The sequence below is a fragment of the Ictidomys tridecemlineatus genome, chromosome 10 (assembly GCF_052094955.1).
Source record: "Ictidomys tridecemlineatus isolate mIctTri1 chromosome 10, mIctTri1.hap1, whole genome shotgun sequence".
NCBI classification, from domain to species: domain Eukaryota; kingdom Metazoa; phylum Chordata; class Mammalia; order Rodentia; family Sciuridae; genus Ictidomys; species Ictidomys tridecemlineatus.
In genome coordinates this window covers 138421338-138449022 of record NC_135486.1, presented here as the reverse complement: position 1 = coordinate 138449022, position 27685 = coordinate 138421338, and the positions used below count along the sequence as shown (strand labels likewise).

The 27685-nt window shown below is 51.6% G+C and overlaps 2 protein-coding genes across 8 annotated transcripts in view; both read left to right on the top strand.

Moving 5' to 3' along the window:
* Nucleotides 1-639: 639 nt before the first annotated feature.
* On the top strand, nucleotides 640-24618 carry Slx4 (SLX4 structure-specific endonuclease subunit). Of its 7 annotated transcripts, none has more exons than XM_021734877.3 (15): nucleotides 640-790; nucleotides 2625-2878; nucleotides 5067-5291; nucleotides 7946-8135; nucleotides 9228-9440; nucleotides 10854-11062; nucleotides 11192-11508; nucleotides 12024-12243; nucleotides 12639-12727; nucleotides 13876-14022; nucleotides 15176-15342; nucleotides 16330-18572; nucleotides 22053-22152; nucleotides 22686-23099; nucleotides 23458-24618. In XM_021734877.3, exons 2-15 carry the CDS (start codon nucleotides 2869-2871, stop codon nucleotides 23810-23812), a joined length of 4899 nt encoding a protein of 1632 aa, XP_021590552.2. In that variant the 5' UTR covers nucleotides 640-790; nucleotides 2625-2868; the 3' UTR covers nucleotides 23813-24618. The 7 variants fall into 7 exon arrangements, with proteins under 7 accessions (XP_021590552.2, XP_077880672.1, XP_077880671.1 ...); XM_078024546.1 differs by having other exon boundaries at nucleotides 2625-3387; nucleotides 5118-5291; XM_078024545.1 differs by having other exon boundaries at nucleotides 2625-3387; nucleotides 5115-5291.
* Nucleotides 24619-26784: 2166 nt separating this feature from the next.
* The window catches only part of Nlrc3 (NLR family CARD domain containing 3), a 28191-nt gene continuing 27290 nt past the window's right edge, over nucleotides 26785-27685 (top strand). The window contains exon 1 of the mRNA XM_005337742.5: nucleotides 26785-27135. The gene's annotated coding sequence lies outside the window, so the exon portion shown is untranslated. The remainder of the gene's footprint in view (nucleotides 27136-27685) is intronic.

The window sequence follows — 27685 nt, the reverse complement described above, 5'->3', positions numbered from 1 at the left end:
CGGGGAGGGAGAGCAGTTTCCACCAGGGGTCATTAGAGGGGCAATGGAAGCACAATCTTGTGACTGAAAAACCACGGAATCGCACAGGTTCAAGGGGTGACTTTTACATTATGAGCATCACACGTTTAAAAAAAACAGCAAACATTATCTTTCCTCAAACCTACTCCTTCGCCCTGAGCGGTCACTCGTACAGCGCCTGGGATCCCACTTAACTCAGATGCTCGGCCAGAAAGTAACCGACGACGACCGGGCCGGGCCGCTCCAAGCCCTTGGCACCCGCCCTTCGCGCCCCGCGCCTCCCCTCCTCCGAGCGCGGCCGTCTGCACGGCCGCCCAGGCCTCGGGCTGCAGCGGGGCCCCTACGCGGGCCTCGACGTCCCCGCAGGTCCTGCTGGCGCAACAGGTTGGGGCTCGGGGCCACTCTGGGCAAGGCTCCCGCCCGCGCCACCGCCTTTCCCCGCGCTCACGCTCCGCGGCAGGTGCTGCGACGGGGCCGCGGTTGCACCCGTAAGCGTCCCCGCAAAACCACGACGCGTGGGGCGCACCCCGCTTCTGCCCCGACCCTGAGCCGCCTTCCTCGGAGCGGTACAGCCGCGCCTCGCCCCGCCCACTCGCCCTGCCCCACGCCGCAGCGCGCCCCTGAGGCCGCAAAGGAAGACGGGAAGACCTCCCTCCACATCCCTGACGCGACCGCTCTGCGCCTGCGCACAAGCCGTGCTCCGTGGGACGCCGGGGGGGCGCATGCGCCAGCGCCAGGCTCTCGTTGAGAAGGTGCCGCGGCGGCGCCGGAGGTAGGAGGAGCCGGCTTCGGGGCTGGGAGTCCGCGCCCGGGAGGAAGAAGGCCTCTCCCCTCGAGCCGTTCCCGCTCTTCTGCGGGCCGATCTGTACTCACCCGCCTCTGGCGGACCTCCTAGCCTCGGCAGGGCCGCATTCGCGGCCCAGAGGCCGGAGCCGCGCCTGCTGTACGGGGGCCGCTCGGAGGGAGGCGGGGCGGGAGGTTGCGGCCAGCGATCGGGTCCTTCTCTGGCCTTAGGGCTCTCAGGGCCCTTAGCATCTCTTCCCCAGACGGACCCCCAGCCCCTGCCTGTAGTGGCTGGGATGGGGAGGCGTCCCCCCGCCCCGACTCATTCATTCTTCCCGCGCCTGCTGGGAGCGCGCCCGCAGAGCGCCCAGTCCTGCCGGCCCCTGTCCGTTTGTCATCCGGCAGGTAGTGACTGCGCACCCACCGGGGACCGACCGCCTTGACAATCACCGACCGAGGCGTGGGGGCTCCTCACTGTGGCGTGTGGAATTTGGTCTAGCCGCCCCCATCCCAACAAGACGAAATCAGTTTGCTTTAGCCTGATGTTAGGCGCTCTCCTGAACCGATCTTTGCTGCTCCCTGCAGACCTTCTCCCTACCACTTCCTTCACTTCGATTATATCAAACTCTCTGCAGTTCATGATCAACAAATGGTTGTTGAGCACCTTTTTACAGGTCAGGTGCTGGATCAGCCAGAAAGAATTCACTGTTCCCTCTTGAAGTGTTGAACTTAAGTTGGGGACAGATAAGTCAATGAATAAAAACATAAGAGTGATACTCTGGAACCACACTGCTTGAGTCTGATCTCTGCCTCGACACTTGAAAAGCTGTATGACTCGAGCTAGTTCCTTATTCAGCTTGTGCATAGGTCCTTGCTGTAAAGAAAAGATGACGGTTGATTTTTTTGTTTTGAGTTGTAAGGATTAAATGAGTTAAAGACTTGAAAAGCAATTGGAACAGTCTGGCACACAGTAAGCACTCAATAAAGGTTTTTCATTGTATATGACTATAACCTTGATAAGTGCCATTTTGAAAAACATGTGTGACAATACATGGAGAATGTTCACTTAAACATCAAAGGAAGCTGCTCTGAGGAGATAACATGGAAGATGAGACTCAGTCAGCCGCCATACAAAGGAGATTCTGGGCAGCTTTATCTGCCCAGTTCTGGAAAACTAAATGATTAATTAGACTGGGCATTGGAGATTTTGTTGAATTCGAAATGAAGGACTTTGCCATCTGATAATTCAGTTTTGATTTTTGAGCCACACTAAATAGTGTGCTGAAGTAAATAATAATGCCCTTTGGTTCAACCTTTGCTTATAAGCAGTATTCTGGTTCTCTGGGTTTGGAGAGCTCTTGTGGGCTGAGAAGGTAGAGAAGTGGCCTTTTCTCTCCTACATGTTTGGGGTTATATGCTTTTTCTTTTATGTAGTATTTATTCATGGAGCCCCAAGACATTAATAAATCTGGTAGTTTTAGGCCTGTGTAGGGAGATAGGTTCCCTAGGTTTGGGCTTACCCAATTTCTTTGGCAACTGTCCTTTGTAGGGTTCTCCAAATTTCAGTAAAAGCAAAGCTCTCCTAAGATGCACATATTTTTTCCTGCCTATGGAAGACTACATTGGCAGGTTTCTAGATACCCTGATGTGTTGTGATGTCCTGTGGGATGATTATACTATGTTAATAAGGCCATACAGAGCATTTGTAGAATGTTATTACTCTGAAGACTTTTCCCACACCCTGCATGGTTTTTACCTTCCTGGAAGAAATGGCATGATGGTAATGTTTGTTGAATTACAGTTCTGCTTTTGGTTTTCCACAGATATGAAATCAAACCAACCCATGTGCTTCATTATCATGGAGATCTTGGAGATTCACCTGAGCACGGAGTTCATGTGTGTTTTATGTCAGAGGCCTCTGTTGGACAGCAGAATATTTTCTCAGCTGTGAACTTTAGCAGAAGGAAGCTTTAAATATGTGGTTTAACCATGGGCCCAATTTGAAGAAAGATATTTAAATCATTACGGAGAGGAAAACAATACTTTTTGCTCAGTTGTGCACTCTCCATGGGACTTGGTGAGTCGAGGAAGAAGCTGGTGGAGCTGAAAGTGTGACTGAAGCTGGGCTTGTAGGCAGCCTCTCTCTCTCTTACTGTGGAAATGCCCTCAGATCAGTCCTTACTCCCCTGAAGACCCGTCCCAAAGCCTTAAAACTCAAAACTGGTCAGATGATGGATGAGTCAGATGATGATTTTAAAGAACTCTGTGCCAACTTTTTCCAAAGGGTGAAAAAAAATGGGACCAAGGAAGTGTCAGGAGAAAAGAAGACCCAGAAGGCCTCAAGCAGCACTCAGATCAGAAACAAACTGAAAAAAAAAAAACAATCCACTACCAAGAGCAAAACACTTCTTGGCCCTGCAGGGAAGAAACCTAAATTAGGCAGCGAGGACCCTAGCACTAAAAAGCCAGAGGCAACCAAGTTGCAAGAAAATGAACAAGCTCTCTCTGTGAATGGGGAGGGAGGAGTGCTTGCTCCTGCTCTGAATCAGCCCAACCTCTGCGAAAGAGCACAGAGCATCCAGACAGGTAACCAGGCAAGAACCATGGCCACACCTTTCAGAGAGGACCACAGAAGTGATTTGCACTATCTCCAACCATGGGTTGGAAAACTTTCTGAAAAAGGCCAAAGACAGTAATATTTTGATTTTGTGGGCCCTACAATCTGTTAGAACTGTCATTGACCCTCCCTATAGGTGGGATACGAATCTGAAGATTCAGCCAGCTTCAGATAGCAAATATTTGAGGAAAAACAACTGCATCTGTACTGAGCAAGTACAGACTTATTTTCTTATTATTTGCTAAACAATACTGTGTAACAGTTACCTAACACATTATATTAAGTGTCATAAGTCATCTAGATATGACTTAAAGGTCCTTTGCAAATATTGTACTATTTTATATAAGGGACTCAAACATCTGCACATTTTTGTATTTGTAGGGGGTCCTGGAACCAGTTCCCTAGAGGGATGACTGTACCCAACTCTGAATCTATAGTGTGAAAGCAGCCATAGACCATATGGAAATCAGTGGGTGTGGCCATGTGCCAATAAAACTTCATGTACAAAAACAGGCAGCCAGCCCCAGGCCCAGAGTTTGCCAACTTATAAACTGTAACTATAGAAAACATGAGCCCTTTGTGAATCTCCCATGCAATTCTCTTTGGAGCCCTCTGCTTTTTGACAATTGCTCATGAATGTTTATGTTACATAGCTAACGGGAGTTACACAACCTGAAAATAATGCTGTGATTTTCTTGAATTCATTCCAGTGTGGGTAAGTTGGAATGGCCAGCCAATTTGTTTAGGTTGCTGAGAAGGCTGAGGAAGTTGTGCTGAGTCTAGATCCCAGGAGCATCTTCAGGTCTTAACTCTTCTCCAAAGACCTTTAATTATTTTTTTCCTTTTCTCTTCGTTTGAGGTAGCCATTCTCTCCTGCTGCCCTCAGCACATTGAGGCCTGCCTCAGCATAAGTTCTGCATGCAGAACTGAAGGCCAGCCATGTGTGAATAATGCACCACAAGTCCTCTGAGCTACTGTTCTGTTTCTAAATTTTCCTTACCTTCACTTCCTGACCTGAAATAGCATTTTTCCCCCTAAGATGGGCAGAAGCTTCTCTAAAGAGTGATAGTCAAACCTTAGCTCAGAGACTGTAGACGGCAGCAGTAATGTCGCCTAGACACTCTTGGCCCTTCATGCTCCCTTTTGCGCATCTAATGAAAGCTCTTCATGGTTCCCAGAAAACCCTATGCCTGTAAAATTGACCCAGCTTCAGGGGGTTCACGGTCTCCACTGAAGGCCTTCTGTGGATCCCAAGTTAAAGGAGAATGGATCTAGAAAGAAACATTTATCATTAATATTTAATAAGTGTTCTTGAAATATAATTCACTTCCTGTGAAATGTATTGGAATTTAATTCACTTATTAAAATGTAGAGTTCAGTGGTATAATCAGAGTTGTGCTACCACCACTGCTACCTAATTTTAGAACATTTTTAAACACCCCAAAAATAGACCCCAAGCTCATCAGCAGTCACATCTCTCCTCCAGTCATCGCCACAAACAAGTTCCCAGCAAACAGTCTTGCTCACACTTGCAGGTCCAACCTAAACTGGTTGGTAAAGTATCCCTTGGAACCTTGGGTCACTTGCCTCTGGTGGGGAAAGTCTTATTTCTCTAGTTGTACAGACACTGAATATTTTCTTCTGCCAGAGAATGCTCCCAGTCGTGACTCCCACCTTGCTCCAACCTGTTTGACAGCAGCTGTGCCAAGTCCCTCCAAACCCCGCACTGCAGAGCTGGTTCTCCAGCGGATGCAGCAGTTCAAGCGAGCAGACCCTGAGCGTTTGAGGCATGCTTCAGGAGAGTGCTCCATGGAGGCCGCACTGGAAGAAAACAGCCCACAGAGTCCTCAAGAGGAGATGGTGGCAGGAAACGGTATGAGAAGCATGTTCTTCTTCCAAGCAGAAATAAGTTATAGTACTGGAGTACGGGGGCAGAAAGGAACCAGTGTTCATTCCATTTCTGTTGTAGGCAGGCTCTCTGCCTATTGTTTAAACTTTTCCAGCCAAAGAATGAAGGGTCCCTTGGTCATTTCAGTTGGCTTCCTTGACAAAAGTACCTTTTTTTAAAAAAATTTTTTATTTTGACATTTCATTATATAAGTCTTTGCTTGATAAAAATTACAATGAATTCTCTATAACTTCATATAGATTCAACAATATGTTAACATTTTGCCACATATATACCTTTTTTTTTTAGTTTTTCAGATCTTAATTGGTTTTGTTTGTGATTCTAGAATTGACCAGTACTCCCAAAGTTGGTTCAGAATGTTCCTGTTGTATGTTTCTTTAAAAATATATAGATTTATATTATTTGAAAATAAGTTATAGACATTATGATGCTTCACTGCTGGATTCTCCTGCATAACCACACCACCAACATCCATCTGATTCCACGATTGAACTTATATGCAGTTCATAGTCCTATTTCCCAGTTGCTTCCAGCCTGTCTCTCATAACTTATTTTTTCCTAGTGAGGACTCAGTATAAGTAATACACTTTGTATTATAGCTCTGTGCTATCTTAAGGTCATATTCTAGACTAGTGTCCTGGTTTTATTTATTTATTTATTTATTTATTTATTTATTTATTTATTAGGTATAGATGGACACAACACAATGTCTTTATTTTTATGTGGTGCTGAGGATCGAACCCGGGTCCCGCCCATGCTAGGCAAGCGCTCTACCACTGAGTCACAATTCCAGCCCCAAGTGCCCTGGTTTTTATTTTTATTTTGTTTTGTTTTGTTTTGTTTTAACACTAACTTTCCTAGGAGTCCACGCTAATTGTCCTATAAGATCTTCCACTTTCTGGATGTGTTTGATTCTTTCCTCTGGTGTCATTTCATGCCTTTTGCTGGTGCTTGGGTTGTGGTGCACTGTGGGTGGGTTGGGCTCCACTGGCCCAGGTTAAACACTGTGAAGCCACACTGCACAGTGCTGTGTACTTTGTATTGTGCCACTGCAAGTGTGTCAGTGTTGTAGAGCCAGATGGTCCTCTTTATCGCCTAAAAAGCATGGATCCTCTGATAAGTACATAACAACAGGAAAAGAACTAGGAAGAAACCATTGTGGTAGAACTAGAGCTAATAAATACAGATTGGTAATATATTTCCTGATTTCACCTGAGAGCATGAGGATTCTTGGGCTGCCCCAAAGGTCTACAGCATGTGAGTTGATATCTACAGAGGCATTGATCCTTGTGACACAAGTGAGGGACAGAGGAGTCACTCAGCAATTGCCTAAGCCTGGCACCTGCCATACATTTGACTCAGTTGTTTGCCAGGTGTTTTCACATTATGCCCAACTAAGATTCAGGAAGGGATAGACCTTCCCTGTCCCCAGTACTGGTGATTGAACCCAGGGCACTCTGTCACTGAGCTATGTCCCCAGACACCCCCTTTTCTTATTTTTTAAGTTTTGGGACTGGTTCTCACTAAGTTACCAAGTCAAATCTTGAACTTGAGATCTTTCTGCCTCAGTCTTCCTAGGTGTTGGGTTTACAGGTATGTTCTACTGTGCCTGGCTCCACCTCTTTATTTAAAAAAAAAAGAAAAGAAAGGGAGGGCTGCCCGGCATGGTGGGCATACCTGTAATCCCAGCGGTTCGGGAGTCTGAGACAGGAGGATGGCAAGTTCAAAGCCAGCCTCGGCAAAAGCAAGGTGCTAAGCAACTCAGTGAGACCCTGTCTCTAAATAAAATTCAAAATAGGGCTGGGGATGTGGCTCAGTGATTGAATGCCCCTGAGTTCAATCCCCAGTAACAAAATAATAATAAAAAAAAAGGGAGGGTACCTGGGAGCAAGCTCGGTGGTAGAACATGTGCTTGGCATGGGTGAGACCCTGGGTTTGGTTCCCAGCTCCACAGGAAGAAAGGAAAACAGGATGCCAAATGAAGGGGTGCTGCTTCCTGGTTTTGTGGCTGCAGTGATAGGCCACAGTGATGCTCAGCTCCAGTAATATCAGATGGGCCACCCAGCAGCCATTTCAGGGTCAGAATCAGTTCCTCCTTTGGTCTAATGCTAAGTTGGAGACTCTGCTTTTAACCACTGAAGACCTTTTACTTTGCTGTGGTTTTTCTGTCATGGGCAGTAGGTCAGCAATGGGGGAGGCTGAGCTTGAAAGAGAAAACCTAGTTCTGCTGGACTAGGAGCCGTGTGACCCTGTAGTGCCAGAGGTGCAGGATTTAGTGGAAGATGAAGGACAGCTTCTGCAGGACCACTCAGAGTGGCCTGGACCACTCACATCACCCATCTGGTGGCTGTTAGAGATGCAAAGTCCCAGGTGCCACCTGGACCTCCTGAATCTGAACCTGCATCTTAACAAGCCTCACAGGTGGTTCATGTGCATACTGGACTATGGGAGAGCTGTTCCAGGAGTGCCCCCGTGCCCAGTCTCAGTGGGCCGCACCCCCATCACCAAGCCTGCACAGTGGTGCTGGGTTCTGGTTTCTTCATGCTCTGTGAGAGGCATAGACATGGCAGAGTCTGGTGGTGGCCCTGTCCTCATGGATCTTGGTTGCTTCTCCACAGGGTATGAGTTCAGGCTCCCTGCCACAGACAGCGATGCTGCCATGGCCTTGGCCTTGCAGCAGGAGTTTGGAAGGGAAGCAGCATCTGCGCACAATGGTAGCCTGGAGGAGAATGGGTTGTTCTTCTGCCAAATGTGTCAGAAGAACCTCTCAGCCATGAACGTGACCCGGAGGGAGCAGCACGTGAACAGGTAGGAGCAACACAGACCGTCCTGTCTCCCACCTAAACGACCCAAGTAGGGAACAGCCCACTCTAGAGGGAATTGAGACTAGCACCTGGGTGTCATCACCATGTCCTGCCACCTAACAACTTTATTGGGATATAATCACATCATACTTTTCACTCATTTAAAGGGCACAATTCCAGCTGGGTATGGTGGCACATACCCCTGATCCCAGCTCCTTGGGAGGCTGAGGCAGGGAGATCACAAGTTTGAGGCCAGCCTAGGCAAATTAGCAACACCCTTATCCCCAAATAAAAATAGAAAGGGCAAGGGATACAGCTCAGTGCTTATCTAGCACTTGTGAGACCCTGGGTTCTATTCTCAGTGCCACAAGAAAATAAAAGTGTACAATCCTGAGGCTTTTGTTATATCCACACGGTTGTGCGGCTGTCACCAGTATCAATTGTGGGTTACTTTCATCACCCCAAAGAAGTCTCTACCCCATTGCCCCTCCGTCACTCCCCTGGAAACCACAGATTGTGGTTTGTGGGTTTGCTCACTCTGGACACTACATAGATGTAGAGTCAGGCATTACTTGGTCCTTTTGTTTTCCTCCTTCACTTACATGTTTTCAGTGTTCTTTCCTTTAACATAATGTTTTCAAAGGTCATCTGTGTGGTCCATGTATCAGTGTGTCATTCCTTTTCATAGCTGAGTAACAGCCATTGTATGGAGCCACCACATATTTATCCTTTCATCCCTGTATATACGGTTGGATGTTTCCCACCTCGTGGGTTTTGTGAATAGTTGCTCTGATGGAGGTTTCATGTATTTGTTTGAATACCTGTTTTCAGTTCTTCAGGGCTTGTGCTTGGGAGTAGAGTTGCTGGATCCCAAGGTAACTCTGTTGGAACTCTCCTTGCTTTCTTTAGCCACTTTACTAACAGATGTCTAAATTTAGTTTCTGGAGCCAACTGCCGAGGAGATGAGCAGACTGTGGGGGACTGGCTTTGGGGACATGCCTAGACCACAGCAGATCCATGTTGAAATGAACCAGCATTTGCTGCCTTCCATGTTCCTGGGTAGGCTGGCTCTCCCCTATTTACTGTTTTCCTTCAGGTGCTTGGATGAGGCTGAAAAGGCACTAAAACCTTCCATACCTCAGATCCCTGAGTGCCCGATTTGTGGCAAACCATTTCTCAGCTCCAAGAGCAGAATCAGTCACCTGAAACAGTGTGCAGTAAAGATGGAGGTGGGCCCCCAGCTCCTGCTGCAGGCCGCGCGGCTGCAGACAGCTCAGTTGGAGGCAGGCGGCAGTCTTCCTGTACCCAGGTGAGACAGATGAAGAAAAAAGGAGCCAAATGATAGTGTTGATATGTGGTTTGTACTTTTTTTTTGGGGGGGGGGTAGTTGTAGATGAACAGAATGCTTTTATTTTATCTATGTTTTTTTGTTTGTTTGTTTATTTGTTTTTTAATGTGGTGCAAAGGATCAAACCCAGTGCCTCACACAGGTTAGCTTTGCTCATACTGCCCTGGGGCTCAGGACACCCAAGTTGATCCCAACTTTAGAGGGAACAAAGGCACTGTGGGCCTCAGACTATTTTAGGTTTGGGACTTCTTTTCTTTGACAGCTAGTAGGCGTATAGGGAAGACGAAGGTTGGGGACTGTTTATACCACTGTCTTGCCTGTGGGTCATGGGCAACTGGGCTTGGTCAAGCTGAGATTGCAGAGGCAGAGGGGTTCTCTTAGCTGAGAAGCCCATTTATATTTAGACATCCACACTAGATTATAGGATGGGCAGCCTGAGGCTTGTGAATAGACTGTCTCACCCATTGCTTGCCAATCAGATTAAATGTCTGCTTCTAAAATTCTCCCAAGTAGTGAAACTAGACATATGTGGGTCCTAGAAGGCAGTTTGAATAGAAAGCTACAGGAATTGGATACCCTCGAGGGGTCTTTGAACTCACCCTCCTAGGCCAAGCCTGGGCATGTGGCTCTCTGGCAGGCTCGCTGGCCTGGGTGCCTATGTTGACTGGTCACCCAGCCCCTGAGCTCCTCGCTTGCTTTCCTGGAGCTCAGGCCCTGCCGCCTTCATAGGAGCAAGCTGGCCCCTTTCCCTTTGGCAGTTATGGTTCCTAGGAAGCTTGAGCTGAGTTAGGGCTTACTTAGATCTTCCAAGGCCACCGCTGGAATCTCCAGCCTTCCTCACCCAGCAAGAACCCAGCATTTGCAAAAGCCAGGGCAGGCAGGTTTCCTCCAGCCAGAGACCCCTCCACACTAACTGCCCACGTCAGAGGCGCTGCACTGGCTGAGGCTGCTCACTGTTGACGGAAAGGAGGCCCATCCTTTAGACGGGGGTAGAGACATTGCCCTGGAGCCCCTGAAGGAAGGGCTGCTTTGGGGCCACCTGAAGATTCAGTGCAAATCTAAGGAGGCAACTCAGAGCCATCAAGTGTTGACTACACCAGAAGGTTTAGACACAACCAGGGTTTACAGGGACCACCAATGGCTTTGTCTGTCTGCTAAGATCCCAACTGGACAGTCATAGAAAGGGCCCAGATCCTTCTGTGTCCCACCCATGCTGAACTTTTGGCTAGGATTGCGTGAGCTCAGAAGGAACAGAATCAGCACAGTGGAAGCTGAGGTGACTGATGGCATGTCAATCCTTTTCCTGTCACCCCTAAAAGGGAAGAGGCCCAGGCTTTGGGGATGCCCTCACCAGCCTTTCTCTGTGCCTTTTAGCTCCGGCAGTCATACTAGGGGTTTGAAAAGGAAAGGAGCCACCAACAAGAAGGAGCCACAGAAGAGGCGGAAGGTTAGCAAGCCCAGCGTGCCATCCGAGGACCTGCTGGTGGCCATGGCTCTGTCCCGATCTGAGATAGAGCAGTGTCCAGCTGTGCCTGCACTCATACTAGAAAACGCTTTTTCTGAGAGAATGAGACCAGGAGCAGGTATGAGTGGCTGGGAGCAGGGCCCCCGAGAGATCTCTCTGCTGTGCCATGACTAAGTTCCTCTTAGTGGGGGCTTCCAGACAAGGAAATAGATCCATCACTGACTGAGCCACTTCTGTTTATCTCTAGAGAAAAAGAGTCGCAAGAAGAAACCCCCGGCATCCCCCCCACAGTTGTTAGTTCAGGATTCTGAGACCACAGGTAGACAGATTGAGGACCGCGTGGCCCAGCTGCTTTCAGAGGAAGTGGAGCTGTCCAGCACGCCACCACTTCCTGCCAGCAGGATTTTCAAGGAAGAATGGGAAGAGGCAGGCTGGCGTCTACAGCTGCCTGAAGGAAAGAGGAACTTTCTGTGGGAGGGAAGTGCCCTGACTGGGTCCTGGGCTGTGGAGTCCTTTTACACCATGGGCCTGGTACCTCCCATCGTGCCCCAGCAGCCAGCCAAGGTGAGCCTGTCCAGAGTGCAGAAATGCAGCCCTGGATATGACAGTGGGATGAGAAGTCCAGGAAATAGAAGGGGAGGAAGCCAAAGGGGCACCAGCTGCCACTCATTTCTCCTTCTAGCAACTAAGTGGTTCTCTTGATAAGAAAGGAAGGACTTTGGCTCCAAAAATTAGTATGCCCTCCACCCCCAGGGGGACTAGTAAAGTCTTTCCTCAGAGGATCCTCCTGTACGAAGTCCTCAGTCAACACTCACTGCATGCAGCCATTTAGATGACATTAGGCCCCCTTCCAGCCCAGGGATGGACTGCAGACATGGATGCCATGGCCCAGCTGGGCCATGACAGAGCCCAGGATACAGGGATGGGTGAAAGCCTCCCAGGACTGCTCCTGGCTGTGACTGGCCACCCTCAGAACAGCCCTTTTCCTGCTGTGCAGTTTTAGGTCCAGCCGTGTGTGGGGGAGGTGGCTGCTGCAGTGCGTGACGGTGATCAAACTGCTGTTTTCCACCTTCTTGCAGGGTCTCAGGCAGGAACCTGAGCTACCACTGGTGCTGTGGGAGCAGCCAGAGCCAAGCGTGCAAAAGTCACCTGCTCTCCACAGCAGCCACCCTGCAGGCCTTGGCCCCAGGGACCCGTTGCTCTCTGCCAGCCAGAGGGAGCACCAAGCCCTGCAGGACCTCATGGACCTAGCGGAGGAGGGGCTGAGTGGCAGCCCATGGCCCTGCAGTGGGGTTGCAGGTGAGCCCTGGGTGGGGTTTTGGGCCAGCCCTACCTGATGTGGCTGGCCAGGTAGCTCAGACCTGAGGCTCATCCCAGCTCAACATGAGGGTCAGGCCTTGGGTGTTTTCCTTAGAGGGAAATGTGATGTAGGACATTTGTGTCTGTCACAGTTTTGCAAGAAGTTCAACCAAAGACTGAGCCATCCTCGCTAACTTTGTCTGTTTTACTGTCCTTTTACCTCCCCCTCAGGAAGGGTGGTGAGAATAGTCTTGGGGGTGTGCTTTAAGTGCAGGTGGCCTTGGCTGGCAGTTTGCCAGGGCACTGCTGGTGCAGCCCAGCCTAAGGTGGTGCTGCCTGCTTGGTGGTTGACGTTGCCAGGAAGTGATGTTCTAATGAGTGACTCCTTCTCTCAGGGATAGATTCGGTGCCCAGCAGCCTTCCATTGACTGGCTTTGTCCTGCCATTCAAGGAGAAGCCTCCTGAGAGAGGTGACCACACTTCGGTAAGGATGGGCTTCTGTGCCACAGGCCAGGCTTTTGGCTCTGCTCCAGCTCCATGGTCTTGGCCACTGGTGCTCGAATACTGGTCTCTGCTTCCCAGATGACTGACACCCTGACTGGCCCTTGAATGGAGCCAGCAGAGCGCCCACCTGCCCTCCTGAGTCCCCTCCTGGTGCTTCTGTCCCTTCATCCTTGGATGCTGTGGGTTACCTCAGCAGCAAAGCCTTGGAGCCTCTCTGTCCTGGGAGCCCAGTGGGACTGCTGACTGCAGCTTCCTCATCCTGGCATCTGCTCACATGCTCGTTTCCTTCATTGTGTAGGGACTTGCTGTGACCCTCTGTGTGTGGGTCCTGGGCTCCAACTAATGGTCCAGTGTCCCATGTTGTTGGCAGAGAGCATTAGAAGTTGGGTACTTTTTTTTTAAACACCTTTATTTATCTATCTATCTATCTATCTATTTATTTACTTATTTATTTAAATATTTATTCTTTAGTTGTAGTTGGACACAATACCCTCATTTGTGTCTTATGTGGTGCTGAGGATTGAACCCAGGGCCCTGCACTTGCCAGGCGAGCGCGCTACACTGAGCCACAACACCAGCCCCTGTTTATTTATTTTTATGTGGTGCTGAGGATCGATGTCTTGCACATGCTAGGCAAGCGCTCTACCATTGAGCCACAACCCCAGCCCCAGAAGTTGGGTACTTTTTAGAGTGGACATCATCCCAGGAGACCCAGCACCTCATGCCATGGGCCAGCCTGGTGATGTCACCACGTATAGTCAGGAAATGGCAGGTCGCCGAGCACCTTGAGCTCAGGGTTCTGGTCTGCTACATCAGGCTGCTCTGAGGACTTGGGTGTGACAGCATGTGCACACACAATCCCAGAGGCTGCGAGGACATCTTATCGTAATGCACTTGCAGGTCCCTCTCGTTGTGGGTCAGGGAGCACAGTATGCTAGGGAACCTGAGACAGAAGTAGTGTCTTGCTCCTCTGGATCACTGAGGGCTTTAAGGTAACCCAGAGGTGGTGCAGGCACGTTCTAAAGAGGAGAGCAAGTGTCCTGGCTCAGCCCACCCTAGCGCCCCCCCTGTTGGGGCCCTCAAGGCCCAGTTAGAAAAGCTAGGATTCCTCCTTTTCTCCTTCTGCAGGTCTCCCTGGGGCTGTTGGCTGCTGATTTCAGTGCCATGGTCAATAACCCACACCTGAGTGACGTCCAGTTCCAGATGGACAGCGGGGAGGTGCTTTATGCCCACAAGTTTGTGCTTTATGCCCGATGTCCACTTCTCATTCAGTATGTAAGTACGCAGGGCAGTGGCCAGCACACCTCTCGCCCTCCCTTGCCACCTTTCTCCGACCGGGCCCTCTCTTATGTCTCATGCAGCCTTTTCCCTTCCTCACTCGTCTCACCCCACACCGCTGTCCTGTCACAGAGCAGGCTTCCTGATGGTTGCCAGCAGGGTCTGCTTCTATGGTTCTATGGAGAAGGGAAGGCTGCAGAGCTGGGAAATGTCAAATTTTTTTTTTTTTTTACTTGGAATTGAACCCAGGGGCAACATCCCACTGAGCAACATCCTCAGTCCCTTTTTGTATTTTTTTTTAATATATATTTTTTAGTTGTAGATGGACACAGTATCTTTATTTATTTATTTTTATGTAGTGCTGAGTTTTAAATCCAGTGCCTCACATATGCAAGACAAGTGATCTATCACTGATCCAACCCCAGTCCCCCTTTTGTATTTTAATAGAGACAGGGTCTTGCTGAGTTGCTGTGGGCCTTACTAAGTTGCTGAGGCTGGCTTTGAACTCACAATCCTTCTGCCTCAGTCTCCCAGGCTTCTGGGATCACAGGCGTGTACCACTGCAACTGGCCAGATTTTCAGTTCCTTATTTTCCCCTCAGAATTGTTCCCTCTTTCCTCCATTTGTACTCTTTTAAAGTCTTACATCAGTCTCTTTAAGATTGAGTTGCTGTTCAGACATGTTCTAACTTATAGGAATCCAAGAAATTAGTCTGTGTCAGAAAACTCTAGACCTTGTCAAAGGAAAATGAACTAGCTCCTTAAACATCCACCCATAATGTGACTTTGAAAATAAGAACTGTTATATCCCAAGGCAGGAATGGTGGCATCCATCTGTAATCCCAGTGGCTTGGGAGGCTGAGGCAGAAGGATTGAAAGTTCAAGGCCAATCTTAGCAATTTATTGAGATCCTGTCTCAAAATAGAAAATAGAAAGGGCTGGGGATGTGGCTTGATGGTTAAGCACCTGTGAGTTCAATCCCTGGTACAAAAAAAATAAAGAGAAATGTTATAGCCCATCTTCCAGAGTTGTGGCCAACTAAATGCACAGCAAAGGCCCAGGCTCAAGACACACAGACATCTGGACAATCTGCTCACTCCAAGTCACAACTGTCCAGTCAATTAACCTTCTGTGTTTTGTTTTATTCTCAGGTAAATAATGAAGGCTTCTCTGCTGTAGAAGATGGTGATCTGACCCAGCGTGTCCTACTGAGCAACGTGAGCTTCGAGGCGGCCTGTGCATTCCTGCACTATCTCTACACAGCAGATACTAGCCTGCCTCCGTGCCTGGTCCCTGCCCTGAGCTCCTTGGCCCTCAGGTTGGGACTGTTCCTTCCACAGCTTCACAGTCTTTGAGTCAGTGGTGAGGGCTGGCAGACTGACAGCTCAGGGGAAGATTGTGCTGCAGGAATGTCAGGACTGAGGCAGTCAAAACTTGGAGTCCTAGCCAGGTCTGCTAGTACACCTATTGTCCTAGTGGCTCAGGAGGCGGAAGCAGGAGGATCACAAGTTCAAAGCCAGCCTCAGCAACTTAGTGAGGCCCTAAGCAACTTACTAAGACCCTATCTCTTAATAAAACATAAAAAGGGCTGGGGATGTGGCTCAGTAGTTAAGCATGCCTGGGTTCAATCCCCATTACTCCCTTCCCCCAAAAAACTTTGAAAGTCCAATTTTAATCCCAAGTTTATGACCAGTGACAACTCTGAATAGAGTATGGTAGTTGAAAATTGGGATGCCAAGCCCTGGATAGGGAGGATTCTGCCAGGCCACAAGCATGGTGAGAGGCTGACCCGCGGCCTCAGCATCCCCACACTGCAGCCTCTTGATCATCCCCTGTGAGCTCAGCAGCAGCAGCAGGCATCCTGCCTCCCAGCCACCTCAAGGGCCTTGCGGGTAAAGCCTTGCTCCTCCCAGGCTGCCTCATTCCTCAGTGCCTGGGAAGGAACAGCTCAGCCCCTGTGTTTAAGAGGCAATGCTGAGTCCCAGAGCCTCGGGGCAGTGGCTGACTGCCCTGCTCTGGTCTGTCTCTGACTGACTGTCCCAGGGGCCTCTCAGGGCAGCCTGCACTGTGCAGATTTGCATCCCTGCCAACCCCTCCATCCCGTACTCTGTCTACACACCCCTGTGTTTGTAGCAGCCCAGTAAATGTGGTAGGTCTCTGGTTCCTAGAGCTAGTGGCTGGGGTATCCTGGGCAGGAGAGTGGGAGAGTGGGGAAGGCCATAGCCGAATCCCTTGGCTGCTCCTCCTCCTGAAGACAGCTTGGGCCACCACCCTAGTGGTGGTGACACAGTGCTTCCTGTTGCAGGTTTGGTGTGAATGACCTCGTTCACCTGTGTGAGCAGGTGCCTGTCCTGATGGACTCCGAGGGCGAACAGCAGGAGAAGGAAGATGAGAACTGTGACAGCAGAGTGGAGAATCTCCAAGAGCTCTTGAGGGCAGTGTGGGCGGATGAGGAGGAGGAGGAAACAGAGAGCCACCAAGAAGACAGAGTGCAGGTCAATGAAGCAGAGATGGAAGAAATTTATGAATTTGCAGCTACTCAGCGAAAGCTACTCCAGCGGGAGAGAGAAGCAGACACAGAGGAGGACAGTGACTACCCCGGGGAGGACAGTCCAGTGGCTGGGCCTATGCTGGGAAGGGTCCAGAGTGATGAACAGTTAGAAAAGCAAGAACAATCGGAGTTGTCTGGGCCTGGTAAAGAGGAGGCCTCGGCCACCTGGGGAAACGCACCACATTCCCTTCCGCTGCTCCCGGGCCTGCATTCAGTCAGCACAGGGGAGGCAGAGACCCACGAGCAAGAGGTGCCAACAGGGGCACCTGGCCCGAGGCCCTCTGGGGGCTGCCAGGCAGGGGGAAAAGAAGGCTTCCTTTCGCATCCAGTCAAGATCCACAATCACCAACAGGCCTGTTCATCAACTCAAGGATCTGAACTGTCCCAAATAATGAGCAGCCCTGAAGAGCAGAGTGGCACTGTCAGGAAGAGGCAGGTGGAGATGGCCTGTCCCCTGGCTCCACAGCAGATATCCCCGCCACACCCATGCTACCTCCTGTCACAGCCCCCCGGAGGCAGGAGTCCTGGCCAGTCACAGTTCCACCTTGACATAGGTGATCCATCCCCAGCAGCGTCTCAGTCACACGGTGGTGCTTCCCGGGTGGCCTCCCCAGGCTCACTGTCCCCACTTGTACCTTTAAGGCAGAAGAGGGACGATAGTTTTCTCACTTCACTCACAGAGCCAGGTCACTGGAAAGGCAAAGGATGTAGTTCCATGTTAGAAGGCAAAACTAAGGGTGTCCCGATTTCTCCAGAAAAATCTTCACCCATTGACCTGACCCAGTCACAGCCTGACTGCTTGAGTACCAGCTCCCAGGACCTCCCATCCCACTTGAGCAAAGAGAATGAGATTATCCTTTTACTGGATTCAGATGAAGAGTTGGAACTGGAACAGACCAAAACAAAGTCCATTTCTAATGATCTCCCAGAGGACAGGAAAGTTCTAGAATTCAGCCCCAGGTCCTCTGAACTATTTTCAGTCATTGATGTTGATGCAGATCAGGAATGTTGCAGCCCACTGAAGGAAGGAGCTGGGATACAGCCGGAGGAAGAAGAGGGAGAACTGGAAAATCAGGATGCATTGGGCCGTGGAAGGGTCCCCTGGCTGTTGTGTGACCAGGAGAGCAGCCTCCACGAGGACAGCACAGACACCTCATGGCTGGTGCCTGCCACTCCACTGGTCAGTAAAAGTCGTGACTGCTCATCACAAACCCAGATAACAAGCCTTGTCCCCAGGACTCCAGGGGACAAGATGGGTCGGCACATGCCCAGCGCCGCCTCAGAAAACAGGGCCGCTCAGGAAGCTGCACAGTCTTCAGTGATCACGCCCCAGATGTCACCTGTCACCCCAGGAGCCTCTGACAGTGGAAGGCAGGTCTACAGAAGCCCTTCTGGTCCCCGCCCCAGGTACTGCTCACTTTCTTCTCCACGTGCACAGCAGCCCGGTATAGGAGGCCTCACCGATGTCACCAGCAGGTTCCAGAAACTCTCACCGCTGGGGCCATTCCTGCCAAATCAGGCTGCAGCAAGCGAAGTGGTGGAAGTTGGGGACAGTGAAGATGAGCAGGAAGTGGCCTCCCATCAGGGAAACAGCAGTCCACTGCAGGATAGTGACCCCCCAGTTCCAGTGGATGACTGTTGTTGGCATGTTGAGCCCCTCTCACCAATTCCAATTGACCACTTGAACCTCGAACGGACTGGCCCCCTGAGCACCAGCAGTCCCAGCAGACGGGCCCATGGGGCTCTAGACAGCAGTCACTGCCACTCCCCAGGACTCCCCAGCACCACTCCAATTCGAGGAAGCTGTGCTGCCCATAAAGAACCTCAGCAGCAGTCCCCACAGGCCGGCTCCTCAGGGAGCAGCAGGCTCAGCTTCCTGAACACAGCTCTGTGGGACAACTGGGATGGGGAAGAGCAGAAGTCTCCAGAGGCTTCGCCTGTGGCCCAGACATCAAGTGCCCACCGAGGTCAGCGGTTAGAAGGGCCGGAGACGCCAAGTGAGTGGCCATGAGGGTGGGGAGGGATCTTGTCTTGTAGGCTGTTTGACCCCGCAGGGGTGTGGAGAGCAGTAATGGGACGGGGCTGATGATGCTGAAGGCATGCTCACCTGGGGGGCCCTTCCTTCCATTGCCTACAGACCTGTTTCCACAGCGCTGGGAAGCTGGCAGGCTGTCGAGCTCATTCTCCGCGGCCAGTTGGTCAGCATTCCTAAGCTGACCTGGATCTCACTAGTGCTCACCTGGGAACTTGTTAGAACTCTGTACCAGCTGGGCGTGGTAGTGCAGGCTTGTGAACCCCGTGGCTCGAGAAGCTGAAGCAGGAGGATCACAAGTTCAAAGCCAGCCTCAGCAAAAGCCAGGCACTAAGCAACTCAGTGAGATCGTGTCTCTAAAATAAAAAATAGGGCTGGGGATGTGGCTCAGTGGTTAAGTGCTTCTGGTTCAATTCCCAGTACCCATTAAAAAAAAAAAAGCTTTGTACCTTACGAACTCCCCTCCAGAGCCCTGTACCAGCATCCCCAGAGGTGGCAGCTCCTAGCAGCAAACATCACAGTTGCAATTTCACACTCACCGGTGTGTCCACAGTCCTCCAGGACAGGGACTCAGATAGCTGCTTATGGCACATCGGCAGCACTAGTGTTGATAGACGGTGTAAGTTACCCAGATGTCCCTCCCACTGACTAACAGGCAAGCAGAATGTGCTTTATCCATACTGTAGAAGGTTCAACCATAAAAAAACGCGACAGTGTGGATGAACCTTGAAAACGTTATGCTATGTGACGGAAGCCAGACAGCAAAGGCCACATGGTGTATGATTTTGTTTCTATGAAATACCTAGAAATCCAGAGCGGTAGAATGAAGACCAGCAGATGCTTGGAGCTAAGGGATGGGTGACTACGTACTGGGTACAGGGTTTCCCTCTGGGGTGATGCAGATGTTTTGGAACCAGATAGAGGGTGGCTGCCCAACACTGAATGTAGTGACACATTTTTAATGTGAATTCCATTCTCGTTAGACAAAAGAGGGGCTGGGGCAACTCGGAGCACATGCTTAGTATGCATGAGGTCCTGGTTCGAGCCCGAGAAGGGCCTGGTGTGGTGGCGTCTGGTGGTGCACGCCTATAATCCCAGTGGCTTGGGAGGCCAAGGCAGAAGGACTACAAGTTCAAAGCCAGCCTCAGCAATTTAGCAAGGTCTTGAGACGGTCTCAAATGGAAAATAAAAAGAAGTGGGGACGTAACTCAGTGGTAGAGTGCCCCTGGGTTTAATCCCCTGGACTTAAAAAAAAACAGGAATGGGGAGACTGTGAGCCCCTGCTCTTCCTCTCCCCCTCTGGGAAGTGGGGCTCATCTTAGACACCCTAGGAGGCTGAAAGCCTCGGCTCCCATCCAGGCACTTTGAGTGAAGGGAGGAAGGGCCTGCTGCATTGAGACGTGACGGACACAGCACACAGCACTGCAGCCTGGTGCTTCCTTCCCTCCAAGATCCCAGATCAGTCAGGCCATTGATGGTGCTTACCGTAACTTCAGCGGTTTCAGAGTTGCTGAGAGCTTGTTAAAATGCATGTATCACCGGGGCTGGGGTTGTGGCTCAGCAGTAGAGCGCTCGCTAGGACTTGTGGAAGACCTGGGTTTGATCCTTAGCACCACATAAAAATAAATAAATAAGATAAAGGTATTGTGTCCAGATATCTATAGCTATATCTATATCTATATCTATCTCTCTCTATATATAGATATATTATATATACACACACACTTTTTCTTTTCTTAAATGCATGTGTCACCAGTTACACACCTTTAATCCCAGCCACTCAGGAGGCTAAGGCAGGAGGCTCACAAGTTCAAAGCCAGCCTCTGCCAAAGGTGAGGTGCCAAGTTACGCAATGAGACCCTATCTCTACATAAAATACAAAATAGGGCTGGGAATGCGGCTTAGTGATTGAGTGCCCCTGAATTCAATCCCTGGTACAAAAAAAAAAAAGTGCATGTGCCATTTTAACATGCCAGAGCTTCTGCTTCAGGAGGCCTCTGGGGACTTAGAATTTGCATTTTCTTACCAGTTCCCAGAGTGGTGCTGTGAGAACTTTTGCAGCAGCTTGAGACCTGGGCACCTCAGTCAGAATCTGAGGGAGGCTCAGAGACAAACTCTGAAACCATAAGAGGCAGAGCCTTGGAGAGGCCCTGTGGCCACAGGAGGATGAGAGGGAGAGTCCGTGTGGCCCTCATTTATCTCTGTCTTTTTAGAAGCAATGGCTTTATTGAGATACAATTTATATGGTATAAAATTCACCCTCTTAAAATGTGCTGTTGGGTAGTTTGCAGCAGTCACCGTGCTGTGCAACCGCCCTGTGGTACAGTTCCAGAGGTTCTCGCCGCCTCAGAGCCGAAGCCCGTCAGCAGCCACCTTGCCAGCCCTGCAGCTGCTCATCCACTTTCTGTCCCTTCGAATTGACTGCTCTGCACACTTCATGTAGAGTGCCCCTGGGTTCAATCCCTGGTACCCTCCAAAAAAGAAAAAAGTGCAAGACTATTTGCCAAAGCAGCTGCTCCATTTTCCATCCTTCCCAACCAGCCGCTGTGAGGGTTGTGATTTCCCCTGCCTTGGCCAGCACTCACTGCTGTGTCATTCCATCCAGCCTGGTGGGTTCCCAGTGGCATCTCATTGTGGTTTTGGTTTGTATATATTCTTGATGGCTCACAATGCCGAGTGTCTTTTCATGTGCTTCTTGGACATTCATATATCTTTGGAGAATCGCCTGCTCAGATTCTTTGCCTGGTTTTTTTGTTTGTTTGGTTTTGTTTTAGGTGCTGGGGATTTTGAGGAACCAGGGCCTTGCACATGCTAGGCAGGCACTGTACCACTGAGCCACATCAAGCACTTCTTATATATATATATATGAATGAGATAGCAGAATGCATTACGATTCTTATTACATATAGAGAGCACAATTTTCATATCTCTGGTTGTATACACAGTATATTCACATCGATTCGTGTCCTCATATACATCAAGCACTTTTTGAGACAGGATCTAAGTTGCCTAGGCTGGCCTCAAACTCCTGCTTCACCCTCCCAAGTAGCTGGGATTACAGGCATGCCCCATTGTGCCCAGGTCTTTGCTCATTTTTAATTGAGTTATTTGTCTTTATTGTTGAATTATTAAAAAGTACTAATGTCTAAGCCTGTCAGTGCTGCCCATTATCTGAAGCCAGCCCTGTATCAGGTGTTGGGCTGTTGGGTTGAGCAGCCCCAGGGGCCCATTTCCTGGGCATCAGTACTATACAAGGTTATGCTGTAGGCTGCTTTCCAAAGGGAAGATGTGACTCCAAACAAGGGTGGGTATCTCTGCTCTCATGGGGCCAAGTGCTGCTTGGAGTCTTTGAGAGATGTATTTCTCTTGGTGACACTTGCAGAACTGGAAGTGGTCACAGATCCACATCTCAGACTGAGATTTTTGCTTCTTCTGTTTTACCCAGAAGGTGCTAATCAGAAGAACTTGCCCCCCAAAGTGCCCATAACTCCAATGCCACGGTATTCCATCATGGAGACCCCGTTGCTGAAGAAAGAGCTGGACAGGTTGGTGGTGTTCTTGAAAGCTTGCTCAAATGTAGTCTTTTCTCTCCTGCACATTACCAAGCTCAGCAAGACTGGGAGTGGAACTGTCCAACAGGTGGCCTTTCAGATCTGATGGGCACTGCTGGGCCAGGCCAGGGAAGAAGTTGTGCCATCAGCTCTGCAGGGAGTGTGTGGCTCCTGGGGTGGGGTAAATGGCCTGGGACTCTCTGCATACTGCTCCCAGATTACATGGGCCCAAAAGAAGCCAACCAATGAGACTCCTTTGTGTCACCGTAAGGAAACAGGTCTCCATGCTCCACAGGGTGAGTGGCACCTGGGGAACTCGCTGCAGAGCACTATGGGAATGCCCTCGTGGGTACTGTGCAGCATAAGCTTGCTTGGCGCATGAGTGTTCTTGGAGGACAAGTGTCTCCAGTGTCAGTCCCATGGAAACGTTCCTTGAATCCGTTGGTGTTTGCTCTGTGCTGACATGGAACAGCTTGGAGTGTGTAGGCTGCAGAGCTGTGTCGAAGTTCACCTGTTTCCCCATCCAGGTTTGGAGTCCGCCCTCTCCCTAAACGCCAGATGATTTTGAAACTGAAGGAGATTTTCCAGTACACTCACCAGACCCTGGAGTCTGACTCTGAGGATGAGATCCAGTCCTCACAAGTGCCACTGGAGGCACCTTGCAGCCAGACCCTGACCACTGAGACCTATAGGCCTTCACGGGCAGGCCACACCCAGTCCAAGGCCACTGCAGGTCCTAGGACCCAAAGGTCCAAAGGTCCCACTAAGGCCAAGGGCCCCCGACATCCAAAGCACCAGCCTGGTGAAAGCATTCCGCACTCAAGGAAGTCAGCAGCTGAGGAGCCGTCTCCAGGCCCTGATGGTGACACTCAGCTCCCAGCCTCCCAGGAATCCATGGCCACCTGTGTGGACGCCAGTGACAGCTCCTTCAGCTCACAGAGGTAACTGGATGGAAGCGACAGGGCTGCCTCATGTGTCCTCTGACTAGCAGGGCTGAGGGTGAGCTCAGTGCGGCTTGATGGTGATGTTCAGAAGCCCGTTGTCTTGGGCTTGAACTGTAGGAAGCCTGGGTGGCAGACCTTTCCTTGCCCACACGCCCAGAGTTTATGGCTTATGGGGGATCCAGCTCAGGCAGCCCAGCTGTGGGGTACCATCAGGAGATCCTGCCACCCTGGGGGGTGGTCATCTCTGCCATGCCATGCCCCACACGGACACAGAAACACCCTTCTTCCCTTAGAGGGGCTTCTGGCCCCAGGCTAGAGAGGAAGGGCACCCCAAAACATCATGTGTTCTTTTCAGTTCTTCCTCCTGTGAGTTTGGAGCCACCTTTGAGTCTGCAGGTGAAGACGAGGAGGGTGAGGAGGCGGTCAGTGCATCACAGGCAGCCGTCCAGGCAGTGGACACGGAGGAGGCTGTGAGACGCTACGTCCGCTCCACGCCAGCCCTGTACCGGAAGGTGCTGACATACCAGCCCCTTGAGCTGGCAGAGCTGCAGGCCGAACTGAAGCAGAATGGCATCCGCGTGGCCACAGGCAAGCTGCTGGACATCCTGGACGCCCACTGCATCACCTTTACCACCGCTGCAGCCCGCAAGGAGAAGCTCAAGCAGAAGGGGCGACGGCGTGTGGGCAGGAAGAAAGGGGAGTGGGATTGACAGGGCCCTGCCCCATTCCCACTGCCAGTGGCCTATGGCATCTGTGCCCAGCACCAGTCACCCCCCTCTGGCCATCTCCAGGAGGGCCTGGGTACCCAGGGTCAAATGTCCACAGGCATGCCTGGGCCTCAGGACATCAGCCCACCTGCCGCCTCCTGACCTGCTTCTGCTGCAGTAGCTGGAGCATGGTGCCCACTTAGTTAGGGTCCTGTGAGAGGGCATAGTGCTTGTCAGGCCCTGCCAGTCTGTTCCAGAGGGGCAGTAAACCACCCCGGCTGGCCAAGGGAAGGCCATTTCTGCCCCTTCTGCCACTCGGTGTCCTTTAGGCCCAGGCAGACTGCCCCATGAGTGTGTCCCAAGATGTCTGTCGGGTCCAGCCTGCCCCAGCTGGCCAGCCTGTCTTCCTTCTCTGCACTCAGACCAATCCCAGTCACCACCAGCAGACCCTGGCATCTGCAGGCCGCCTGCACCACTATGCCTCAGGGGCAGCTTCTGGCACAGCTGCCCAGACTTGTCATTGTCACCAGCAATGTCATTGCCTCAGGGGCAGCTTCTGGCACAGCTGCCCAGACTTGTCATTGTCACCAGTACCCAGGGCCCGGCACACCCCTGCAGACCCCTGTTTGTTAGTGGGTTCTGTCCACGGGTGGAAGCTGCTTCTGGCCTGGGAGTAGTGTGGAGCACCAGCAGAGCTGGAGGGGAGCAGAGCTTGGGCCTCCACGTCCTGTGAATGTCCTTGTCTGTCAAATTCAGCACAGTTGGTTTTATATGATGTGCAATAAACATAAAAAAGACTAAAAACCAAATGCTGTGCCCCTGGAAAAATCTGCAGGAGCTTGAGCCCCAGCCCCTGCTGCCCACCTGAGGTGGCAGAGACTTCTTTGTGCCTGCTCTCTTGGGTTCCAGGCCATCGTCTCACCCCTTTTTCTGGTTTCTGGATAACAGACATAGGTGCTCACTTGTTCCCACACTGAAGGGAGCCCTCACTGGCTGTGCTCAGGAGGCCTGGGCACTGTGCCCAGCCTTATCTGGGGGGCATTTCAGGAGCAGGGTGCTTAGACCTGCCAGTCAAGCTGCCTTTGTACAGTCAATCACTGCCATGGCCTGTACACTGGGCCCTGGCTGCATCCTGTCCTGCCTAGTACAGAAGGAAGCCCCTGGCCTGTCCCCTGCCTAGCATGGGGGTCAGGGCTCCGTGGCCTGGAGTGGCATCAGGGACAGCTTCCTGGAAGAGGGATTTGTGAACTGGGCATTAGGGGCAGATAGCACTTAGGAGAAAATGGGGCTTCATAAATATGTAGTGTGTGTGCTGGTGGCCACCAGGTGGAGGGACCCCAACCTGGCTTACGATGCTGTGGCACCCAGAAACAGTAACTGAGGAGGAGGTTGCTGCTTCCAGAAGGGGAGGGGTAGTGTGGGCCACTGCCGTGAAGGAACAGTGCAGATGGAGGGGCCTCGTTACTGAGCTGAAAATGGTGGTGAGGGGCTGCTTCAAGCCCAAGTCAGGGAGCATCCCCTCCAAAGGCTTCCTGTCCCTGACAGGAAAAAAGCCCTGAGCCCCTGCAGAATGTTCGCTGGATTGCCTGAATCTTGATGCAAAGTGACCAGAGCGCCACACCTGCCCACTTTCTGTGGCCTTGGTCCTGGCCACAGCCTGCGTTTGTCCACTCAGAGGAAAACAGAGGAGAACCACTGGCCCAAGCAACAAGGCTCACAGGGAAGGGCCCTGGGCTCTGCAGGCAGGACGCCTCATGCGGCTGCTGAGTGGACAGAAAGCCCCAGACCACTGAAGGCTCAGGAGCCTCTTCATCCCCCATCCATCCCCAACCCCCAGGAACCAGAATGCCCCGCCCCCAAGTTAACTGCCAAGAACAGGGATCAGCCTGTGTAGGTTGAAGGACGTGCCTGGGAGCTGGGGTGTAGCTCTGGGAGGCTCCCGAGATCATTTCCTCTCCTGTGTGCTCAGCATCTGTCCGCAGGAACCTAGGAAGGAGGCAGAGTGAGCCTCTGTGTCCTCCTCATGTGACAGGCCCAAGGCCCTGTGGTTTCCAGCATCCTGTGGGCGGCTTGGCTTCAGCTTTTGCTGCACCCCAGGGCCGAGGCGCAGCCACCGGTTCTGGGCTCTGCCTGCCTGGAGGCTCACGGGGCTTCTGGGGGCCCAAAGTCGCATCCTCTGAGCACCAGGCACATCCCTGGGTGCTCAGAAAGCACTACTGGAAAGGAGCGGGGGAGGCAGACGGAGGGTGTCATGGAACCCAGTTCCCCCTCCATCACCTGGAGAACCAGCGGAGAACTGGTGCGTGCCCTGCCCCCCTCGGCAAGCTGCTGTGTGCGCCTGACTCACTGCTCTGCGCCACAGCCATTGCTGGCTCCGGCTTGCTTGCTGAGGAAATGCAGTCCCCAAGGCCCCCATCCCTCACCTTGTCACCGACTTCCCTTGGTGTCCACGTGTTAAGTGGCTGGCTCCCTGTCAGAGGGGGATGTTCCACATCTTTCCTTTTTGTAAGTTTTCTCAGGATGTCCACTCTGGGCCACATTCCTCCCTCCCACGCCCTTCCCTGCGGGACCCACCACCTAGGGGGGTCTGCCTGCAGGCCTGGGTGATCCCTGCCATGAACAGCCACATTCTGCAGTTTCAAGGTGCAGGGGACCTGGCGTCAGGGGCTCCTGAACTCACAGATATTGTAGGGTCCAGCTAGTCTGAAGGTGCCTGTGGAGTGACAGAAGGGGGAGAGAAAGGGAGGGTTCACCACAGGTGGGAGGAGTCCAGCCCCAGAGGTCTTGGCACCCAGGCACTACCTTCCCCACCACCTGCCATCTGTTGATGGCCTGTCTCCCTTTTTGGCGGGAGGAAGGGACATGAGGACAGCTTTGACACTGTACCACTTTCTGCCAAGCACAGTCTGCAGGGATACTTGGTCCCAGAATCGAGGCTCCAGTGTCACTCCCTGCTCTTAGACTTGTGGGGTGATGACAAAGCGAGGTGAGCCCGAGGCAAACCCAGCTCATTGATCTGTGTGAGACTGTTGGCTTTTGAAATCAGACAGGAAGGAAGGCCGAGGTGGAGCCTGGCGGCACAGGAAGAGGTGAGCAGCCAGGGCCGCAGTGACAGGTGACGGCACGCATTAAGCTTCCCGGATCCCTTCTGACCAGGCTTCCTCAGCCTCGGACAGAGCCCAAGGACTCAGATAGCCTGCCACAGGGATACCCAGGGCCTCCCACCGCTGCCCAGCACTGGGGCAGGGCAAAGCCTAGTGGCAAGGAGATGGAGCTCCCCGGCTCCCCGTTCTTGTCATCTCTGGAGCAGCAGCTTGGCCCAGGAGGTAAGCAGAGTCGGGGCCACCTCAGTGAGGGGCAGACGAGGCGGGGGGGGGGGGGTGGGCAGCTAGCAGGAAGGACAGTAACTTTTCATTCTTTTTTTTTTATGTACTGAGGATTGAACCCAGGGGTGGTCTACCATTGAGCTACATCCCCAACACTTTTTAGGTTTTACTTTAAGACAGGGTCTTGCTAAGTGGCTGAGGCTGGCCTCGAACTTGTAATTCTCCTGTCTCCCCTCTCAAGTCACTGGGATTTTAGGCATAGCCACCGTGCTTTCCTGGAATGGTGACTTTTAAGGACTGAGTTACTCTGGGCATAGAGGAGTCTCCAGTTAATTTTTCCCTGAGTGCTAGGAGCTGCTGAGGCCAGACTGGTTTCAAAGTGTGAAATAAACAAACATGCCCAAGGGACAGGCCCAGGGGAGGAAGCCCAGTCCCCACAGGTACCAATGAAGGGTGGGAAAGATAGGAGGCAGGCTGCAGGCTGCGCTGCCTGCTGGAAGCGTTGCTGTCCCTCCTCCCCCAGATGAGGACCCTAAGCAGCCCACCTGCT

What these genes read in the sequence shown, in the direction of transcription:
- Slx4 (XM_078024540.1), top strand. Translation starts at nt 3,030, where the DNA reads ATGATGGATGAGTCAGATGATGATTTTAAAGAACTCTGTGCCAACTTT. An exon ending in AGCACAGAGCATCCAGACAG is followed by an intron (nt 3,388 to 5,066) that starts GTAACCAGGCAA and finishes TTCTTCTGCCAG; the next exon opens with AGAATGCTCCCAGTCGTGAC. An exon ending in TGCCCCAGCAGCCAGCCAAG is followed by an intron (nt 11,509 to 12,023) that starts GTGAGCCTGTCC and finishes ACCTTCTTGCAG; the next exon opens with GGTCTCAGGCAGGAACCTGA.